This window comes from Alexandromys fortis, unplaced genomic scaffold, assembly GCF_014885135.2.
Source record: "Alexandromys fortis isolate MF-2015 unplaced genomic scaffold, M_Fortis_MF-2015_v1.1 scaffold_69, whole genome shotgun sequence".
Taxonomy (NCBI): Eukaryota; Metazoa; Chordata; class Mammalia; order Rodentia; family Cricetidae; genus Alexandromys; species Alexandromys fortis.
Window position 1 is genome coordinate 7,525,083 of NW_026067951.1, and position 19,237 is coordinate 7,544,319.

The 19,237-nt window shown below is 42.4% G+C and overlaps 1 protein-coding gene across 5 annotated transcripts in view; it reads left to right on the forward strand.

Annotated features, from left to right (window-relative positions):
• The window catches only part of Sfmbt2 (Scm like with four mbt domains 2), a 179,815-nt gene extending 170,769 nt beyond the window's left edge, over positions 1 to 9,046 (forward strand). For all 5 annotated transcript variants that reach the window (XM_050150485.1, XM_050150484.1, XM_050150482.1 and 2 more), the window contains one exon: positions 5,843 to 9,046. In XM_050150485.1, coding sequence (XP_050006442.1) covers positions 5,843 to 5,983 — 141 coding nt within the window. In that variant the 3' untranslated portion in view covers positions 5,984 to 9,046. The remainder of the gene's footprint in view (positions 1 to 5,842) is intronic.
• Positions 9,047 to 19,237: the final 10,191 nt, after the last annotated feature.

Below are 19,237 nucleotides of genomic sequence, written 5' to 3' on the forward strand. Positions count from 1 at the left end.
GCACGCAACCCAGAAACAGCAAAAAGCTGTCTTAAATTCTCTCTCTCTCCTTTTTAAGCCCTCTCAGGTTTTTAAGTGGATTTAGCCCATCACGTCTGGGCGCCATCTGTTGAAATAGGAGCGGCAGGGCTGCGTCCCCGGCACCCGGCCGCCCGCATGGCTAGTGTATACCCAGAAATAATTACACGGAAACTGTATTCTTTCAAACACTGCCTGGCCCGGCTAGGTCCAGTTTCTTATTGGCTAGCTCTTACATATTGTTCTAACTCATTTCTAATATTCTGTGTAGCCCACAAGCTGGCTTACCAGGGAGGATCTTAACCTGCGTCTGTCTGGAGCGGGAGAACCATGGCGATATTCTGAGTAGCATGGTCTTCTCAAAACCATGACACCCGGGCGTCATATTCTCTATCATCTAGAAAGAATGAGAAATGAGTTAAGAACACAGACGTAGCAATCATGGGTCCTCAGGTGGCTCACATATGGACAGACTGCATTCTAAGCACTTTCCACCTCTAGATATCAGGCTTACTTTTGGTTGATTTTTTTTCCCAGATAAAAAGGAACGTGAAAGATTGCTAATTAATCAGATTGTTTAGCCTTAACCCTTTCCTGCCGCACATTTTCTTGTCCAGGGGTTTTTGTTGAGCTTAGTCCCAGATGTCCAAAGGCTGCTTCTGTGGAACGCAAGTAAATCAGCTCCTGGAGAGTTTCAAAGTTGTGGCCTCAGTCCGCTTCTTTTCCAGGCTGCCAGCCTTGACATCCACACCAGGCAGCATGGTCTCTTTCCCACACTCCAATCCATGATTTCAAAGTTGAAACCCCTATAAACTTGGGGCTTCTATCACTGCTGCTGGCTGAGTAGGAGAGAGGAGCGAAATATTACTTCCCATTTGTTCTCCTTGGAGGAAGTCTAGGACCAGGACAGGAGGGGCATCTGATCTGAAAAGGTCAGAGAATGACATTTCAAGGTCCTTGACATCATTTTAAGTGGTCTCATCCAGGCTGCATGGCGTCAGTTATCTGCCATTCTCCTTAATGCTGTGACCCCAGGGTGGCCTTTACCACTGTTTTGCACAGAGAGCTATGGGACCCTGTCCTTGTTCAGAGTGAATGGAAAGAGTAGAGTATTTCTTTGAACAATTAGGCTGACTGCCCAGTATCTTCTATGTAATGTCACTGTAAAATCAGTTTCTGAATTGTTTTCTTATCTCATGACTTTTAGTTATTTGTCTTTGTGTGTGTGTGTGTGTGTAAGTTTGAGTGCACATGCCCACCGAAACCAGAAGAGAACATCAGATCCCTTGGAGCTGAACTTAGAGCTATTGTGAGTCTTCAGCAAAAGCAGCAAGTGCTTTGAACTAAGCCATCTCTCCAGTCCCTCCATTCTATGTTTTTTAAGACAGGCTCTCTTAGTAAATCTGGAACTCCATGACGTGGCTAGATTGCCTGGCTAGCACACCCCAGGGATCTTACCATGTCTTCCTTCCCAGTGCTGAGATTACAGTCACACACAGCTGCACCTAGCTTTCTCAGGGATGCCCTGGATCTGGACTCTGGTCCTCATGTTTGTATGAACAATTTCTTAATGAGCCATCCCCAGACAAGGTTTCCTTTATGGCACTCACAGTCAGTAGCTGGAATACATAATTAAAAGAATGTACCCATAGGTGCCAAGCATTTGGTTATATCTCCTCATGGTTTGCTGACAGAATTCTACACAACTACAACTAAGGTTTGATAGTTCTATTACCTGCATACCTTATTAGGTTAAAAAGAGCTAAAAAGCAAAGCAAGATCAGCGGCATGTATCAGGCAGGTAGAATCTTCTCATTATTTCCACCTTTTGATTTTGAGCCTTCCTTTATAGAATGTTCTTATTGCAGCAGTTAACACCCAGTTTTAAATTGCTGACTTACATGTCGTGGATATACATCTGCTTTAGTAAAGATGGAGAGTGCCCATAAGCCCAATTTATTCTATAATTCTTTCTTCCTTTTTATTAATTTTGTTGTGACAGTTTCACACCTGCATGTAATATATTGTGATTCCTCTCTCCCTCTCCCACCTCCTTTTACCCCCCCCCATCTCTATCAATGACTTACTCTATTTTTTAATCCCTATTCAAAAGTCAGGACTTTTGGGTGTATAGCCATGTCCAGGGTCACCTTTGTGACCACTGGATTGGAGCTATCCCCAGGAGCCTGCTGTGGTCATCAGTGAGGAGTAGGGCCACCCCAAGGCTTTCCTCCATCCCTGCCTGACTGTGGAGGGGCCAGTTCTTACACAGACCCAGTGCAGCCATCCACAGCTACTGGGAATGCATGGTTGCAATGGCTGTGCTTTGCCCAGAAGGTCATTTTGGAGTTCTTTTCCCTGTCTTCTGCCACAGCGTTCCCTGGACCATAGAAAAAATAGTTTAAAATGCGTGTTTGAGAATGAGCACTCATCTGTGCCTATTCTTAGCATCTTGAACAGCCATGAGTCTCCGCATTCACCACTCTTTACCAAAAAGAATGGCTTCTCCGATTAAAGCTGGGAGTAGCATTTGTCTATGGGTAGAAACATACATATTTAAAAGGCAACAAGACAGTGTGTCTATTTAGCCAAACAACAGTATTCAGCTCCCAGTTTCCAGCACACATGACTCAGTACTTACATTCTATTAAAATTCTACACACTGGAAGCTCCATTTGTAGGAAAGATGAGAACGCTCACAGATGTCCCATCACTGCCTAAAATGTTTTCCCAATATCCACTGCTTCCCATCCATAGCCTCACACTTCAGAACATCAGCCGTTTTGGGAGGCGGTCACATGCCTTTATTGTGCCTACATAGGGGAGTGAAGTACATCATAGGTGGGTAAGAACTTCTGGAAAGGATATGTTTTCCAAGTCTAGAGAGGATTGCTACCAGGAGGAGCTGGAACAGGGAAGGAGAGAAGTAGACATGATGTAAATACAGCACATGCATATGAAATTCTCAAAAGAATTAAAATTAAAAAGAGAGGATGCCGTATCTGTCTTTATAGCCAATCATATACAGAAGAACTCATCATTCTCTTTCAGTTTAGAGTCACCTCCTTGTACAGATGCTTTGTGAATGTTGACTGACAGCGATGCTGGAGGAAAATGCCAATGTCCCACATGCTTATACAAGGAAGCTGCAGTTTTAAGCACTTCCCATCTTTAGCTCTTGGGTCTGATTTCTAAGATTTATTCTTCTGAGATAAAAGGCAAATTGAAGGGTCTCTAATCAATGATAATGGTTAGTGTTAATGAATTAGCCTGCAACTAGAGCATGGTTCAGCTGTTAGTTCCCATTCTGCATCCCAGAGATGAAAGGTTAGCTTCCCTGTCGAATTCAGGCAAGCAGGTTCTTGGGAGGAAAGATTGAAGGCTTGAAATCCACACTGTGGAGTATATACTCTCCTGCCCTTTGCACCAACAGCCTGAGAACTGACTCCCTTTTAAATGTAGGGTTGAGTTCAGTTTGTTACCAATGATTCTTAGCATCACCTCACTCCTGGTTTCACCATTCCTCAGTTATTCCTGCTGGAACATGAACCCTGTCTTGGGAAACAGGAAGAGCGAGTTACAGTTACGCCAGCCACACAATCCTGTGGCATCTACATGAACAAACCAGATTGTAATAGCAAGCAGGGTAGCAGAGACATAGGCTAACAGAGTGGTCTTTGGAGTGAGTTTTTGTGCCCTTTTTCCTATAGAGAATTTAGCCACCACTTGGTGAACATCACTTTAATACGGCACCTGTTGTGTAGATAGAGCAAGATGCAGTGGAAAGAGGAGAAAACAGTCCTGAGTGTGAGTACCTCTCGTTCTGAGGATTGGCTGTGTTTTCATGATGGAATTTGCTTCTAGGTATAGGATTCCTTATGCAGTTTTTAGAAACCCAATTTGGTGATGATGCATTTCTTCTGGAAGGTGTCTGTAAGATGTTGGTTCTTGGAAGTCGGATTTTATTTATGTGTTGAGATCAGGCCTTGCTATAGAGCTCTAGTCAGCCCAGTATTCATTCTTTTGGGACTTTAATGTGGCATTTCCTCCTGATGGCTAAGATGTCTATGAGAAATCGTTGTCATCTTACAATGATTCCCTAATGCGTAACTTGGCACTTTTTTCTTCCTGTTTTAGAATCTGTCTTTCTTGTGCATAGGTTGACTACACTGTGCCCTTTTGTGGTCTTTCGGGCCTCCTGAACCTGAATGTCCATATTTTTCTTAAGATTTCAGTTGTTTATGACTATTATATAATCAGTTAGATTTTTCTGTGCCCCCCCCCCCCCATTGACTGTTAGTTCATTTAGTGGCCTCTCCTAAGGCTCAGCTGTTTCTTTGCCCTCTTTCCTTCTGTGTCTGAATGTGTTATCTCAAAAGAATTCTCTTCAGGTTGGGAGTTCTACTTGCCTGGTTGCTGAGGCTCCCACCTGTATGTATTGCTGTTTTACTTACTCAGTTCTTTAGCTCCAGGGTTTCTTTTTGTTTGTGTGTTTGTTTGTTTTCCCAATCTTCATCATTTGGGCTGAATTAGTCATTTTAGTAGGAGCTGTTCTCCTAATGTCATTGAACTGCCTGTCTGTATTCTCTGTATCCCATGTGGCTTCCATGGGACCATTCTTTTGGATTCAGGCATTTTGTTCACCTGTTGCTTGCTTGATTCCTCTAAAGGCATCATGTAAACTTGACGTTTTCATATTTTGTATGTATCCATATTGATATTTATTGTACATCTGGCAGATCCTTGAGTGTCAATAGTTTTGGAGGGTAACTTCTGTAACCTCAGAGATGTTTGATTGCCATGTGACACTGAGTCGGCTTTCATTTGAATATTGTGTGATCTCATGATTTCATCAGCAATAAACAATGGTTTAGGGCTTGGTACATGTGGCACTAGTGTTCTAGCCTGGCCGTTTTTATAACTATGTGGCAATGGGAAAGTTTAAGTGGCCCATGTGTCAGTGTGTGACTGCCTCTTTCTGTATGTATCTGTCTGTCTATACACACATACAACTGGAAAATTATACTATATAGTTGACGTTTCCCTCTTTGGTGTCTTATCACCTGTTCTGTGATATCAGACCTTACAAAGTAGGAAGAAAACTTTTACTTTTTAGTATCTAGCCAGTTTATGGTGCTCAGGTTAGCATAGAAGGACCTAGCCTCGACGGAAGAAATTGCTGTCCCAGAACTGGATACTGAGTTGGGAAGAAATTTCTGGAACCTCCTACCTGTTCCATTGCTTGTCTCCGCCAGCAGAGGCTTAGGAACTTCAGAGGAGCTAAAATAGTCTTAGCAAAAGTGATTTTGTTGGGGCCGGAGAGATGGCTCAGCTCAGGGGTAAAGCGCCGGCTATGCACGCTAATGACCTGAGTTTGTATCCTCAGAACCTACATAAAAACCAGAGACAATAGTGTACATGTGTTTGTAATCTCAGCACACTCCTATGAGCAGCTGAGGGACAAAGACAGAATTCCAGACCAGTTAGCCTGGCAGAGATACTCTGTCTCAAACATGATAGAGGGTGAGGACCAAGACCCAAGGGTTTTCTCTGACTTCGATCTATATCCATCCCTGTACACTACCCCTGTTCTCTCTCATGTGTGTGTGCGCGTGTGCACACACACACACACACACACACATTTTATTATATAACACATGCATTCAGCCGTCTCCATGTTAACTGTTACCTGTGATAATATGTTCCCCAAAAAAAAAACTTAAGAACCCTTCTTTACACATTTAATTCCCCGACAAAGCTCGACGTGACAAGCAAAGCCACCAAGTATATCCTACTTCTCTAACATGGCCTTATCTTCCGGCAGGACATCGATGGCCAGGCACTCCTCCTGCTGACTCTCCCGACCGTGCAGGAGTGCATGGAGCTGAAGCTGGGACCTGCTATCAAGTTATGCCATCAGATCGAGAGAGTGAAAGTGGCTTTCTATGCGCAGTATGCCAACTAAGTCTGCTTCCCCAGGGTGGTGCCTGATTCTGATGATGCTGTGTTTGTGAAGGTTTCCGGGACTGATACCTTGATTTCCTGGGCTTTGTGAAATGGCACATTCGTTGAGGATCTCCAAAAAGCCAGAAGCCCAGGACCTCCTCGAAGCACCAGCCTGTTGGATAGTTCTATGTTTCTGAAGCACACAGAAGGACCACATCAGCAGTTCCTGGGACTGGAGTGGAAGTTCTGAGACAGAACTTTCCCAACTCTTGACTCGCTTCTTGATCTCTGAGTTTTATTTTTCTCCCATCTAAGCTAGGCAGCTTCCTGTAAGCCAAGTTTCCTTACACTGAGGTCCAGGTTCTCAGAAACCAAGATGGACCGGGTGCCTCCAAGCAGAATCCCTGGCTCGCTGGCAGTTTCGCCTGACTTACTCTCTCAGGCTCTTTCGTAGCCCCACGTATGCAAACTACTGTGGTCTGGAGCCACCTGCTTCCCATTTGACCTCATTGACAGCTAGCTCCTTCTCTAACACAACTGTGGACTCTGTTTCCAGATGCTGGTCTAAAACAATGCACTAAGCTCCATCCTCTGTCGGAGGTGCCTTCTCACCAGGATGGCTGCTTACAGTAGACAACTGCTGTGTAAGCAGAGCCTAGAACATTGGCAATGGCAAGCACTTGCCATAGTCCCCTGCAGTACCATAACTTTAGTGTTCCAAGATCACTGTGACCAGTCGGGAGGAGGCCAGTTTGGGGAAATATCAAATTCTGTATTGAAGGAAAAGCTTTCAGAGGGCAAGCCTAGGAAGAGAGTTGGGGAAAGGTTTTGTGAACTAGGTGTAGCCACTTAAAAATGTTAAAGCAGGTCACTGCAAACAAGCCCTTCTGCATCTCTCTCCTGCTAGTCTGACTCGCCACACACTAAGCAAGCACGAGGAAGCAGTAAGGCCTAGCCTAATATAGCAGAGTGAATATGGGGCCTGAACTCAGTTGGTTTCCATCCTGACTGTGCTAATGACCAACGTCATGTCCTTGGGTAACTCCCCACCACTCTGGACTCAAACTCCCAATGAAGGAAAAGTTAGGACACTTAGTGGTGAGGCACTGAGTATACCCTCTCCCCCAGCCTTCTCCTCATTCTTGCTAGAGAGGAACCCAGGTGGGCCAAAATGAGAAAAAGAACTGGGCCACAGAATTTAACCTTACAGTTCCTACATTTCACTCTCGGAGGTTGCTTATGAAATCTCACCATATCATTTATAGAATAATCAGTGGTTATAAAATTTGGCTGATTTTTTTTTTTTTCTAGCCAGTACTTCGGCTGTGTTTTCTCATGAGTGGTTCAACATGTGTTTGCAGACCCAAAGGGACTGAGGTACATCATGACATGGAGGTCACCTCTCCATCTTTTTAAAGGGAAGGAAACCAAACTTTTACTCTGTTCATGAGTGGATGTTCATTTGGGAAGCTTAACTTCACACCTATGTGGATTTTACTGTTTTTCTCTGTGGTTTTCCATGTTTTGTCATAGTCTGTTGATCTTTTCTCTTTGACTAGAGTCTCAACTGTCCCAGAACACGGTGTGACAAACTGATAGCTGCATGTGTTTTGGCAACATTTTAAGGTGTGGTAATTTGTCAGGCTTTGAGATCTGTGGTTGTTTATGCTCACCGTCCTCCACATTGAGCAATGGTGGCTGATGGAACCAGAAATCTAATTATTTGTGGTTGAGACTCTTCCTTAAAGCTGGTTTTCCATTGTCATGCTACAGACCACTGGTGGATGCATATGCCCAGGGACAAGTGATGGTTTATGGTGACCTTTGTGATGCTGTAAGGATGCCCCATGCTGGCGCCTGCATGGTTGGCTTGCAGTTGTTGAATTTCTCTCTCCTAAGCTACGTGCTGAACCTTCCTCAGTTGGCCTGTCTTCTCGGCCATATGCTTTTGGCCATAGATGCTCAGTCTACCGGTCGGAAAGGGTCTCTATTTCAAGATGGTGTGGCATCTCTCCTGTGCTGACTCCTTCTTGGTCCTTCACTGTGGCCTTCTCAAGATGAGCCATTTCGGTTGCATCTGAAACCAGGGTGTGGCTGTGGCATTGCTAGAACACGATGCGCTTTGAGAACAAATGTCACTTTCTCGTGGAATTTCCGGTAATGACTTGGGGAGCAAGTGTTGCTTCCAAACATGGATATTTTTCTAGAGGTCTGCTGAACCCACAGAAAGAACCAGAAGAATGTTACAGAAAACCCAGTCAGGATATGACGGTCATCAGTCAGAAACCCTTCTTCCTGTGGAACCAGATGTCCCAGCCTGTCCTCATCCTTCAGCCTCGTTCTTTGTCTTCTTCACCTTTGGCAAGGAAGAGATGACAGGAACCATACCCGAAGGGTGCCCAGCTAGGAGCCACCCTTATCATAGTGACTGTCAGTGTTCAATTGGCCCAGCCCTCCAGTAGACTTGAGAAGTATTTGAGAACTGAAGGGGATGATTTCTTCTTAGAGGTCTCAGGGTCTTCCAGAGCTTTGGTCCAGGATGGTGTGTTCATCATGCGGGTGACAATTTTGTTACTGGATTGTAAAGAGGGTTTTTTTTTTTTTCCTCTCTAGACTTGCCTGTCCTCTGCTTCTGTCTTAAACACGGGGCTTATTCCCAAGGAGCAGTTTGCTCTAGATCCCCGTTACTATGGCAGAAAAAGAAATGGATCTTATTCACATATTCCACAGCCTGAACACCAAAAAGATTCTTCTCTAAATACCATCAAATGATGCCCTCCCCCCAGTCCTTCCTGGATGCTATCATTTATTCTCTCTTTGATTATCTTCTGGGACCAGAGTCCTCTCCTTCATGTCCCCACACCATGGGCACAGGACACCATTCACTGCCTCCTGTAGCCAGCCAAGCAGGCATCCTACAGTCTGTGCCATGCAGTTGAGGAGTGGAAATGCCACCTCAACTTACATAATGACAGCCCATCATTTATTCCCACTCTGAAGTTTAGGGAGTTTATTTTAGCCCTTAGCTTCCTGAGTGCATTTGTACTGTATTGTAAAAAAAAAAAAAAGAAAGAAAGAAAAATCCTGTCCACAAAATAAACATACCCCGATCAAAGCAGAGTGTACCAGCTACTCAACAATGGTGTCTTTTACCACAGCATCCAACCTGGAGCTCACAGAACTGGTCTGTCACTTTTAAAATTAGATGCCTTTGATCAGAGTCTGACTCACAGTGTTTGAGCTCTATAGCTATTTGAGTCCCTAGACCTTATTTGATCATATTCAAAAAATCATTTTCTGTGTTTGCTTTGATTTGGTCCTCAATAAATTAAAGTGATCCACGCTCTAACACTGCCATATCTGACCTTTTCTGCCATCTTTACACAGTTCCTTTTGATCAGACTTTTGAAGATAGGTCTCTCCTAATCTATCTCAGAGTTCTGAGGGTTCTATGAGACAAATACTGGGCTTGTCTTCTATCTTACACCAACACCCCTTCCTAAAAGTTGTTGCTTGGTTTTGGAAGCACTCGGGGGGTTTCATACTTATTTTGTATAACACCCATTTATATTTATTTCTGTATATAGAAATAGAACAGAAAAGTAGTAGGATCTTCGTTGTGGTTCGACATTGCTGCTTTTGGGTTAGGATAGTGAATATAGGTTCCAGTTCCTCTCTCTTCTGTCTTTGGAGAGCTGTGATTGAGTGTGCAATTATTTGGAAGGAGAAAATGTAAATTAAGATATCTGTAGTGTTTATGGAAAAAGTCTCTGGGGACATCAACTGCTTGTGTCTCTTTGGTGCAATAATAAATAGCAAGAGAAGCTGAAATGATGACCATACAATCCTAGTGACTCTCCTACTTGCTCACGATTCCTCTCTGTTCGCAAATTCTCTGAAAATTACTCTCTTTAACTGGGTTAACTTTTTAAGTTGCTTAATTCTCATAGCTTTTAAAACTAGGGTGGCTTAGAGGTATCCAAAACATGCTATTACAAAACGAAATTATCGTAATTGACTGAAAAATCGTAATTGCTGTCCTGCCTGGTCTCCTTGGGTTTTTAGCTTTTTTAAAGCCTTTGTGGTTTAAATGATAATAATGACTCAGTTTTCTGAGCTATAGACTTCCTCGTTCCATTCTCTTTTGATGGCTGGGACTCAGCACCAGTGAGGATGCGGGTCATGTCGCAGAGCCAAGGCAGAGCAGTGCTTTGGTAAGGACAAAGAGGAACAAACGCTGAAAAAGGAAAAGTCTAGAACAATCTTTTGCTAATAAGTACATTTATGATGAAAACTGCTGGGAAGGGTTTTTTGTTTTTGAATAATAAAAAAGGTAAACATTGTACCTGTCCTTCAGAATGCAAGCTAACACGACCTGTGTAAGCAGTCACTAGTGGCGGGAGCCCTTTATCGTTCATGTTCCACTTGAGAAAGTTTGTGCTGAAATTTGATTCATATTTTGGTATGTTTTGATGCATAAAAGAGAAAAAAATCAGTGTCTTTACTTTTGAAATTTAAAGGACAAAGGGCATGCTCTCTCAGTTTGTTGTAAGATTGTATTCTGTATATATGTTTCCATGTACATAAATGAAAATATATATCAGAGTTATATTTTAATTTTTATTCTAAATGAAAAAACCCTTTTTACTTGAAAACATGGTAAGCCACATTGTTAATAAAGTAAAAATAAATTCTATAGTGGTCTTTGTGTTTATGTCTCAAAGGTTATTAAATATATGTTTGGGGCTTGTCTGAGGGTTATTTTTTTCTGAAGTCTTTGTTTCATTTATAGCATCTACCATTCCATTGGTTAGAACCATAGATGGCCAATTCACCTCATTGTTACGGTTTCTTTCTTACTCAAGCAATGTCTATCTAGTCTAGTTTCATTCTTAATTGGCTTTGATAAAACACTAACCAGAAGCAACTTAAAGAATGACTTGTTTGGCTTACACTGCCAGGTCACAGTTCATCATTAAGGGAAATCTGGGCAGGAATGAAGAAAACGAAGCAGAAATTGGTTCTCTGTCGTAGGCTCATGCTTACATAAGCTAGCTCCCTTATACGACCCAGGAACCACCTCCCGAGATCCGGGGAAAGGACTCAATTGTTAAAGTGCATGCCTTGTAATCGTGATGACCCACGTTACATATTATAACCCAGGTGAACATACCTGGAGTGATGATGTGCACTTTGTCATGTGGAGGTGGGGACATGTGGCTCCCAGGGCTCACGGACCAATGACTCTAGCCTGACTGGTGAGCTTCAGTTCAGTGAGAAACCCTGCTTCATAGAAGGTGAACATCCTGGCCATGATTCCAAAGATTATTACCTGACCTTCACACAAGTACATACATGGGCAGATACACATGAACATGCACACACAGACACATGAAAGTTGGGCTGTTTATTTTCATAGCATTCCTGGCCTTCCCAATTTCAACCGTCTTTCACGATACTTTGGGAGAAAGATGGCTTTATTTCTATAGGAGCCCCAATTAAATAACCATATTGGTACATCTTATGACTTGTTGTCACAAGTCTCGAGTATCCAAGTAAGAAGAGAACAACAGCCTGTGGCAGTGGTACCGCACACCTGATTTCTGCCTGGAAGAGAATCCCCTTCCTTGTCTGTCATGACTGACACCACTCAGGGAGGTTGAGAAGGTAAAAGAGGGTTAGAGCCCTGGGTAACGGAGCTGGAGAAAGGAGCCATTTCTCCTTTTATCCAGTAGTGAGCTCACTTTAGATTTGCTTTTGGTCCTGCTAATGTTCAAAATCTGCATATAGAAAATTTTATTCTATTTTAATTATGGATGCTTTTTAAAAAAATTTATTGATGACACAGGTTTATACTTTGCGGTTCAAACTGCCCTCATACTCAAAATCCTCCTGCCTCAGCTTTTCTACATAAGTGTGTGCTACCATGCCTGGCTCACATGAGGGAGTTTTTATTTGTTTGTTTATGACTTATTTAAATACAAAGCTTTAACAAAAAAGGCAGAGGCCACACAATAAGAAATATCGTTTGTTTTTTCCCCAGTATACCAGCAGCTGAGGATTGTGCAGCTGGATACTCACGGCCATCATATTTCTACTTACACTTGAAAACAGAAGTTGAACACTTTCAAATCTCTAAATTGAATAAATCAGAGCAAAAAAAATTCCATGTTGTCCTGAGAACCCTGTTTTTACTTTTTTCTTCTACTTAGCCAGACTGTGTAGAACTTTCAGTTCACTAGACATTATTTCTCCTTTGTTCTCAGGTTTGTGGTACAACTGTTTTAAGTCTAAGAAAGCACAATGCTTACTAGAGATTCAAAGAATGGTATTTTTTTTAATGCTAATTGTGTGACCATGACCTTGGGTGACTCCATATGGTAACCAGAAAGGTGAAAATACTACCTAAGCTACAAACAGTTGTCAGAATCATTTCTTGAAGACATGTTTATGACATTGGCTCAGGCATGGGTCACAGCACATCTCTGTGAATGTAGTTCGGTTATATCAAAGTTTTGGTTAGTGTTGTTTGTAGATGATATGTCCAAATGATAAATCATGGTAATAAATAAAAGGAAGGTTTGCTTTGTCACTCTAATGACAGCTCAACACACAATGACCACTGCTGTGCTTTCTCACTTAACCTCAAGATTTGTTTTGTGCTTAAACTGGCTTCTTTGCTGTGAAGTTTTAGAATAGTAAATATAATAAAGTGATACATATGTTATATAAGCATATACAGAAACATAAAGTATATATACAATTAAGTTTCTCTATATATTATATATAGGTGAATATGTATATGTATATATGTATTACATATCATGGGTGTGTGTATGTGTATGTATGTGGTGTGTGGGTGTGTATATGAGGTGTGATGGTATGCTGAGAGAACTCAAGACAAAGACATAATACAGCTATTGCATATTTCACTGCTTTCAAATATTCTATCACTTTCTGGTGTGGGAGAATTGTTCGTATTCTGTCAATCATGTTTTAAATGATTAGCTGGTTGGCCAGGCAGGAAATATAATAGGCGGGAAAACCAGACAGGAAGTAGAAATGATGCAATGAGAACAGGAGAATTCTGAGAAAAAGGAAGTTGACTCTCCCACTCCTGCCCAGACCACCGAAGCAGCAGGATGTGATCTGGCCCACTGAAAAAAGGTACTGAGCCACATGGCTAACATAGATCAGAAAAATGGGTTAATCAAGATGTGAGAGTTAGCCAGTGAGAGGCTAGAGCTAATGGGCCAATCAGCTTTATAACTTATAGAGATCTATGTGTGATTTTCTTTGGGGCTAAACAGCTGGGGGTTCCTGGTGGGAGGACAAAAAACCCAACAACAAACAAGCAGGCCCCCATTCATGTTATACTTCCCAGTTATATAACAAAAAAACTTCAGTTTTCTACGAAATGTAAAGAGTTATACACCTTTACATGAATAATAGGATTAGACACAAGATAAATTGCTGTGTTGTTCTTAGCCCAAAGTAGGTACCTCGGATTCTCACCTCTATGGATCAATTCCTGGGTCTTTGACCATTTACCCATTGCAATATCCTGGCCCCCTTGGGCATGGCTGCATTCATACTCTTCTTGTAAGTACTACCAACTAGGTAGGAAGACATAAACGAAATAATAATGCCACAATATCTTGGCAGTATTGATGCTAAAGTCAGAGGCCAGGAATAGTTGGTATAGTAGAGATGCCATGTAGTTAGGACTGGGGCAACTCCAGCCTCCTTTCAACAATAATACAGTTCAGAGAGATGTTGATTGTCTTGACATCTGGATTTGCCACAATGTGATGGCATCCTGCCGGCTGGAACTGATTTATAAGCACATCGGCAAACTGTATCAAGTCGGAGACAGTAGGTGGCCCCCATCAATATTTAGAGACTTGTTACACAGCTAAAGATTTTAGAAGTCCAGGGGATTGTTCCAAAAGCTCCCCTCCAAAGACAAGTTGTGGTTTCTACATTGTGCTCATATCTAAGGCACAACACATGGCTGGCTTCAAAAGGATAGCCTTGAACTTCTGACCCTCCTACATCCACCCATGGAGAGCCAGGATTATAAGCATGTGCCATCATGCCCAAATGATGAGTTTTAATTACTATCCTGAAAGTTGATTCCTACTATTCAGTGTCTTCTCTTACATGGTGGTTGGTGAGTATCTTGAAACCTTGTACTTCTCAGCAGATGTGAGTTGAATATCAGAGTTCTGCTGTATCCCAAGTACAGAGATTGGTCATAGTGTGAGTTACTCATGAATTTTTTCATGTTTACTCAACACCAGCTTGTGTTTTTTCGATAGATACAGATACTGCCATTACTTCATCTCCCCACACTCCCAAGTCTCCTAGCCTCGCACAAGATCATTGTCAGTTCCACAGTAACAACGACCATGCTGGCATTTGGAACCCTCATGCCTGACAGATCAAAGCTTCAGTTCCATACGACGTAAGGGAGTGTTTCAGGGGACAGAACTTGGAGATGTTTAAGGAGTAACATCATAGCTTTCATTAATGACATAAAGGTTGTATGAACAAATCCCTCCTCAAGGGCCATCATCCCCAGTATGACTGCTCTGTCCAGTTTGTCCAGAAACAATGCACACAAACTCCTACCTTCTGTTAGACTTGCGCCCAAACCTACAATGCGCCATTTTCATTCAGTGCCCAACCTTCTGTGACTAACTCTGCAGCTTGAAATTGCTTCCTCCCCTCAGCTTAGAAACTTTTCTTTTGGGTCTCTTTTCCAGGAAATTCAAACAAAATGGAGGCATTTAAAAGCAGCTATTATCATAGTCTTGCAATATGAAAACAATAAAATAATACTCCGGCCATAATGCAGCCAACCTGGGAACTCACCAGCTTTCTATAATTGGGACACTCAGAATACAAGTCCTTTTGAAATTAAGACTAGGGTTAAAGGTGAGAAATTTCAAAGTGCTCTTTCTGATTATTAAAGTAGTATGTTTATATTATAGAACATTTGGAAGGCAAAGGTGTTATTAAATTGCTCATTATCTCATTATGTTCAATTATAATTTCATCATGTTTGCATTTATATTCAGAACATAATATTGAAATCAAGCCATGTGTACCATTCGAAAGACTTTCACCGGTATTCTGCAATCATCCTCCACGAGGTGGCATTAATATTCTTAAATATTAGCACTTTTGTTTTTAATGTACTTTATTTTTGTCAATTAGTTTCACTCTCATGGGAATGTCCTGTGCATCCTAATGCCTCCATCCTCCCACTGTGTCCTCTCCATCCCATCCCTGCCAAACTCCCTCCTCCCTAACTCCCCCTTTCCTAGATTTGTGAGTCTTAGTTTCGGTTTGAAGTTTATTTTGTGACCCATTTACTTTAGCTAGGGTCATTTGGGTGACACTGGATAGCACTTCTATTTTAAATGCTTATGGAAGTCTATGAATAATCCAGCATGGTATGTCAAAAGTCTAGGTGTTGTACCTGGCTTCTAAAGACACTGACATTTTGCTGTGTTCGCTTCACATTTGTATATTTTTATCTCATAGTCAAACTCCCTATACCTCCCTCATTCTATCCCTCGTCCTTGTATCTCATTATTCTGATTTGGGGGTTAGAAAGTCTAAAGCACGTTTTTTACATCACTGTATTTCAGTGTAAACCTTATAACGGATCCTATTTCTGTGGGTCTTCAAAGTACTGGCTGGTGTCACTTCATTGGATTACTTAGGTACTATGCTGAAATTGCCTCCTTTTGTTCAGAATTGCATATATGTCATTTATGTATGATTATAATACATTGATTTGGTTCCACTATTGCATAGATGGCACAGAATATGTAGCATGACTTTGCATCTATCCCACTGATACACCTTTCTCAGTTTTGTGCAGGTTCATATATGTTGCCATGAAAGTTGTTAGTGAAGATGTTTCTGTACACAAGTAGCATTGTCTCTGGCAGGACAGAATTACTGTCCCCTGGGCAGTCACCCTCCTCAGTGGTGTAGGCGCTGGTAAGTTGTCTTTGCTGAAGTCCCCCCCACCCTGCTCACGTAGGCAACTCTAATTAAATTCAGTAGGTCACACAGACTTTTGAAGACATGAAAATGGGAGAGGGACTTGTTGGGAAAGAAGGGGTTTGGTGGGAGGGGTCAGGGGCTGAGAGCATAATTGAGAGAATATGATAAAAGTACATTTATCCATATGTGTATGATATTATAAAAGAGTTGATGGGGAAGCTCAGCCAATCACATCTGGCTAGGGTGGGGCCGTCTGGGGCCAGGTAGAAAAACCTGGAGATCCAGGTGCGCGCTCTCTGCGCTCGTTCGCAGTGATCGCCTGGCCCGTTTGGACTTCTGACCTCTGACCTTCTCCGGCAGCGTGACTTTCCCGGTTTTCAATTATTAAATTATATCTGTTGTTTTGAGCTGGTCTGTTTATTTAAGCATACCGGTCGAATACGCTTTCAAAGAGTAAACGCATTTAAAAAACTATCACATGCAGACAAAGCTAGAGCAGGGACAGCTCATAAACCAGCGGCAAGAGCTCAAAGTAAAACCAGAGGGTAACATCTGGTAATGGGGAGTGCTTTGGTATCCACATCCTCAGTGTCACCCACCCCTCATTACATAGATGTGGCCAAAGGACCAACTCCGCCTTTCCTAAAAGGTCTAAGTGCCGCATCGATCGCCTCTGCTCTACCCCTTTGTGTTTGTCATTTGGTGAATTACTGGAAGATGGTGGTTCTGTCTGAAAGCCAGATCTTTACGGTTGGAGAAACCTTACCTTAACCCTCAGGGTAAAGCTCCGATAAGGGCTCCTCTCCCCAGCTCTTCTTGAGCACTTGCTGCCACAGAGCCAGGCCTCGACTTATGACTCTGGAGCCCAGCACACTGTGATTGTGGCAGACTTTGAAAATGCAACCATTTTGCAAAGTACTGGCATCAAGGCTGTTCTGTGGTTTCCAGTCAAAGGAAGTGCTTCTGTCTGGGCTACATGGGTGCTGCCCAGCCCCACTCCTGACCCCGCCATTTTGTCCTTCATACAGTTTCTGGTTGGCACAAACCTTTCTTTCTTTTTCTTTTCTCTTTTAATTCAAATATGTCCTAGTGATTTCATCTATTGGTCTTGTATGCTTAGATAGCGGAGATGTGTCCAAGCTTAACCATGTAAAGCTATCTTCATTCAAAGTCTCTTCATGTTACCAAGAAGCAGGTGGCAGTGGGGCTTGTTCTGGGAATGACACTAACTCTCGTGATATTTCAGCTATTTAGAAGTGAGTTGTTTAAGCCCAGATGAACATTTATATTGGCATGGGGTCCACTTAAGTTACAGTTCCCCAAACACTCAGCTAGCTGACATTTCTAAATGTCTCTTCCATGTAGTGAAACCTCCATAAAAAATGGTTTGAAAATAAAAGTTTTGCATGCTGTCCTCTTCGCATTCTCGAAAATCCCAGGGCCTGAGAGAGGCACCGTGAGTGGAGCGAATGTGGGAACAAACCTTGTTTTGCTCTGTGTAACTCACAAACAAGCTAATAGGTATCCCAACTTGAATGAATTGAGCCAGTCTTTCTAAAGCAATGATGGCATGAATCCAGGTGTGTGTACCACCTGTCAACTGGACCCATTTGAAACCCGAAACCTTAGTGTGTAAATGGCCTGAGTTCACTTAGCTGCACCCGCTTCAGCCCCAATAGCTCTATGCAGTTCGTTTTCATGAGCTGAAATGAAAACGTTTTATGAACTTTAATGAACATCATGATACCAACTGTGTCATAATAAACCTAAGAAGTATTTATTCATAGGATAAGGTAGTTTGTATCTTCCAAGTGTGGTACGTTTTTGTGCCAGATGAATGGGGTTTGCTAGGCTAACCACATTAGGAGAAAGAATATCTTTGTTTCTCCTAAAAATTGCAGAACTGTGGAGAAGGGAACTGGTAGACAGAATGTCAAAATACCTGTCAAGAGCCCTTTGCCATGAAAGCAAAACCAAGAGTGGGGCGAGAATCACATGTGCACATGGCATATTTGTGCATACAATTATTGGCATGATAAAATGCCATTATGGGGATACTGACTTAGACAATAAACATGACTGCATGTGCTGGTGCCATAAATCAGAAACCCCTTGAAACAATGAGACTCTGCCAGGCTCCGTCTCCTGGAGGTGGCCCTGTGCATTAGTGACTTCTCTTGTTTCTCTATTCAAATATCTGGTAAGAAGCACATTGGGGAGGGGGGGTTTACATTGGTTTTGGTGCTGGTCCCTGTGAAGCAGCATCTTCTGTCCCAATGAAGCACAGAAGCATTTATTTTTAATAAGCAATTCCTTATTGAAAATATCGCACAAACAACCCTGATGTGGTCTTGGAGGGATTTCCCTCTGGAATCCATAGCCAGGCCTCCATTGCCTGCCTTTTTTTCAGTGGTCTTTTCCAAGTTCCCACAGAACAGCCCCTCTTAAGCTTGGAGTACTCCACAGCCTTCCTGGCCCAAAGTTCTGAACACTTTCACAACCGGCCCCCAAAACCTGCGTAGAGCGGTCCATCAGAGTCCACAAGCCACTCTCTCATACCAATTCTGCTCTAGTTTGCTTTCTATGGCTCTGATACGCACCGTGACCAAAGAGACTTGGGGAGGAGAGGGTTTGTTTGGCTTATATTTTCTGATCATAGCCCATGGTTGAGGGAAGTCAGGGAAAGAACTCAAGGAGCAGAGGAAGCAACCATGGACGAAAGTTATTTACTGCCTTGGTTTTCAAGACTCACTTCACTTGCTTTTTAATCAACTAGGACCAAGATGCCCAGGGATGGCACCACCCAGAGTGTGCTGGGACCTCCTGCATCTATTAGCAATTAGGAATATGTCCCCCAAGACTTGCCCACAGGCCAATCTGATGGAGACAATTTCTCAATTGAGGTTCCCTCTTCCCAGATGACTCTAGCTTGTGATAACTGCAAAAACAACCAGCACACACAAAAAAATAATAAGCAAAATTAATTTATACCTCTCCATTTTTGAAAGGCTTACTCCATCCATATTGTCCAGGTCTGCTACAGATTTTTGGGCTCAAGTGATCTTCCAGTCTAGCTTCCCAATGCTTTGTCTGCAGGCCTTGCTTGACATCAGATGTCATTCTTACTAAGGAAAACCATAAACTCACTGTAAGAGAACACAAAGAGTCACAAGGAACATTATTGGGAATTTCAGAGAAGAAGAAATATTAATATCCAGGAAATAAATAAAAAATAATTTTGATATAAAAT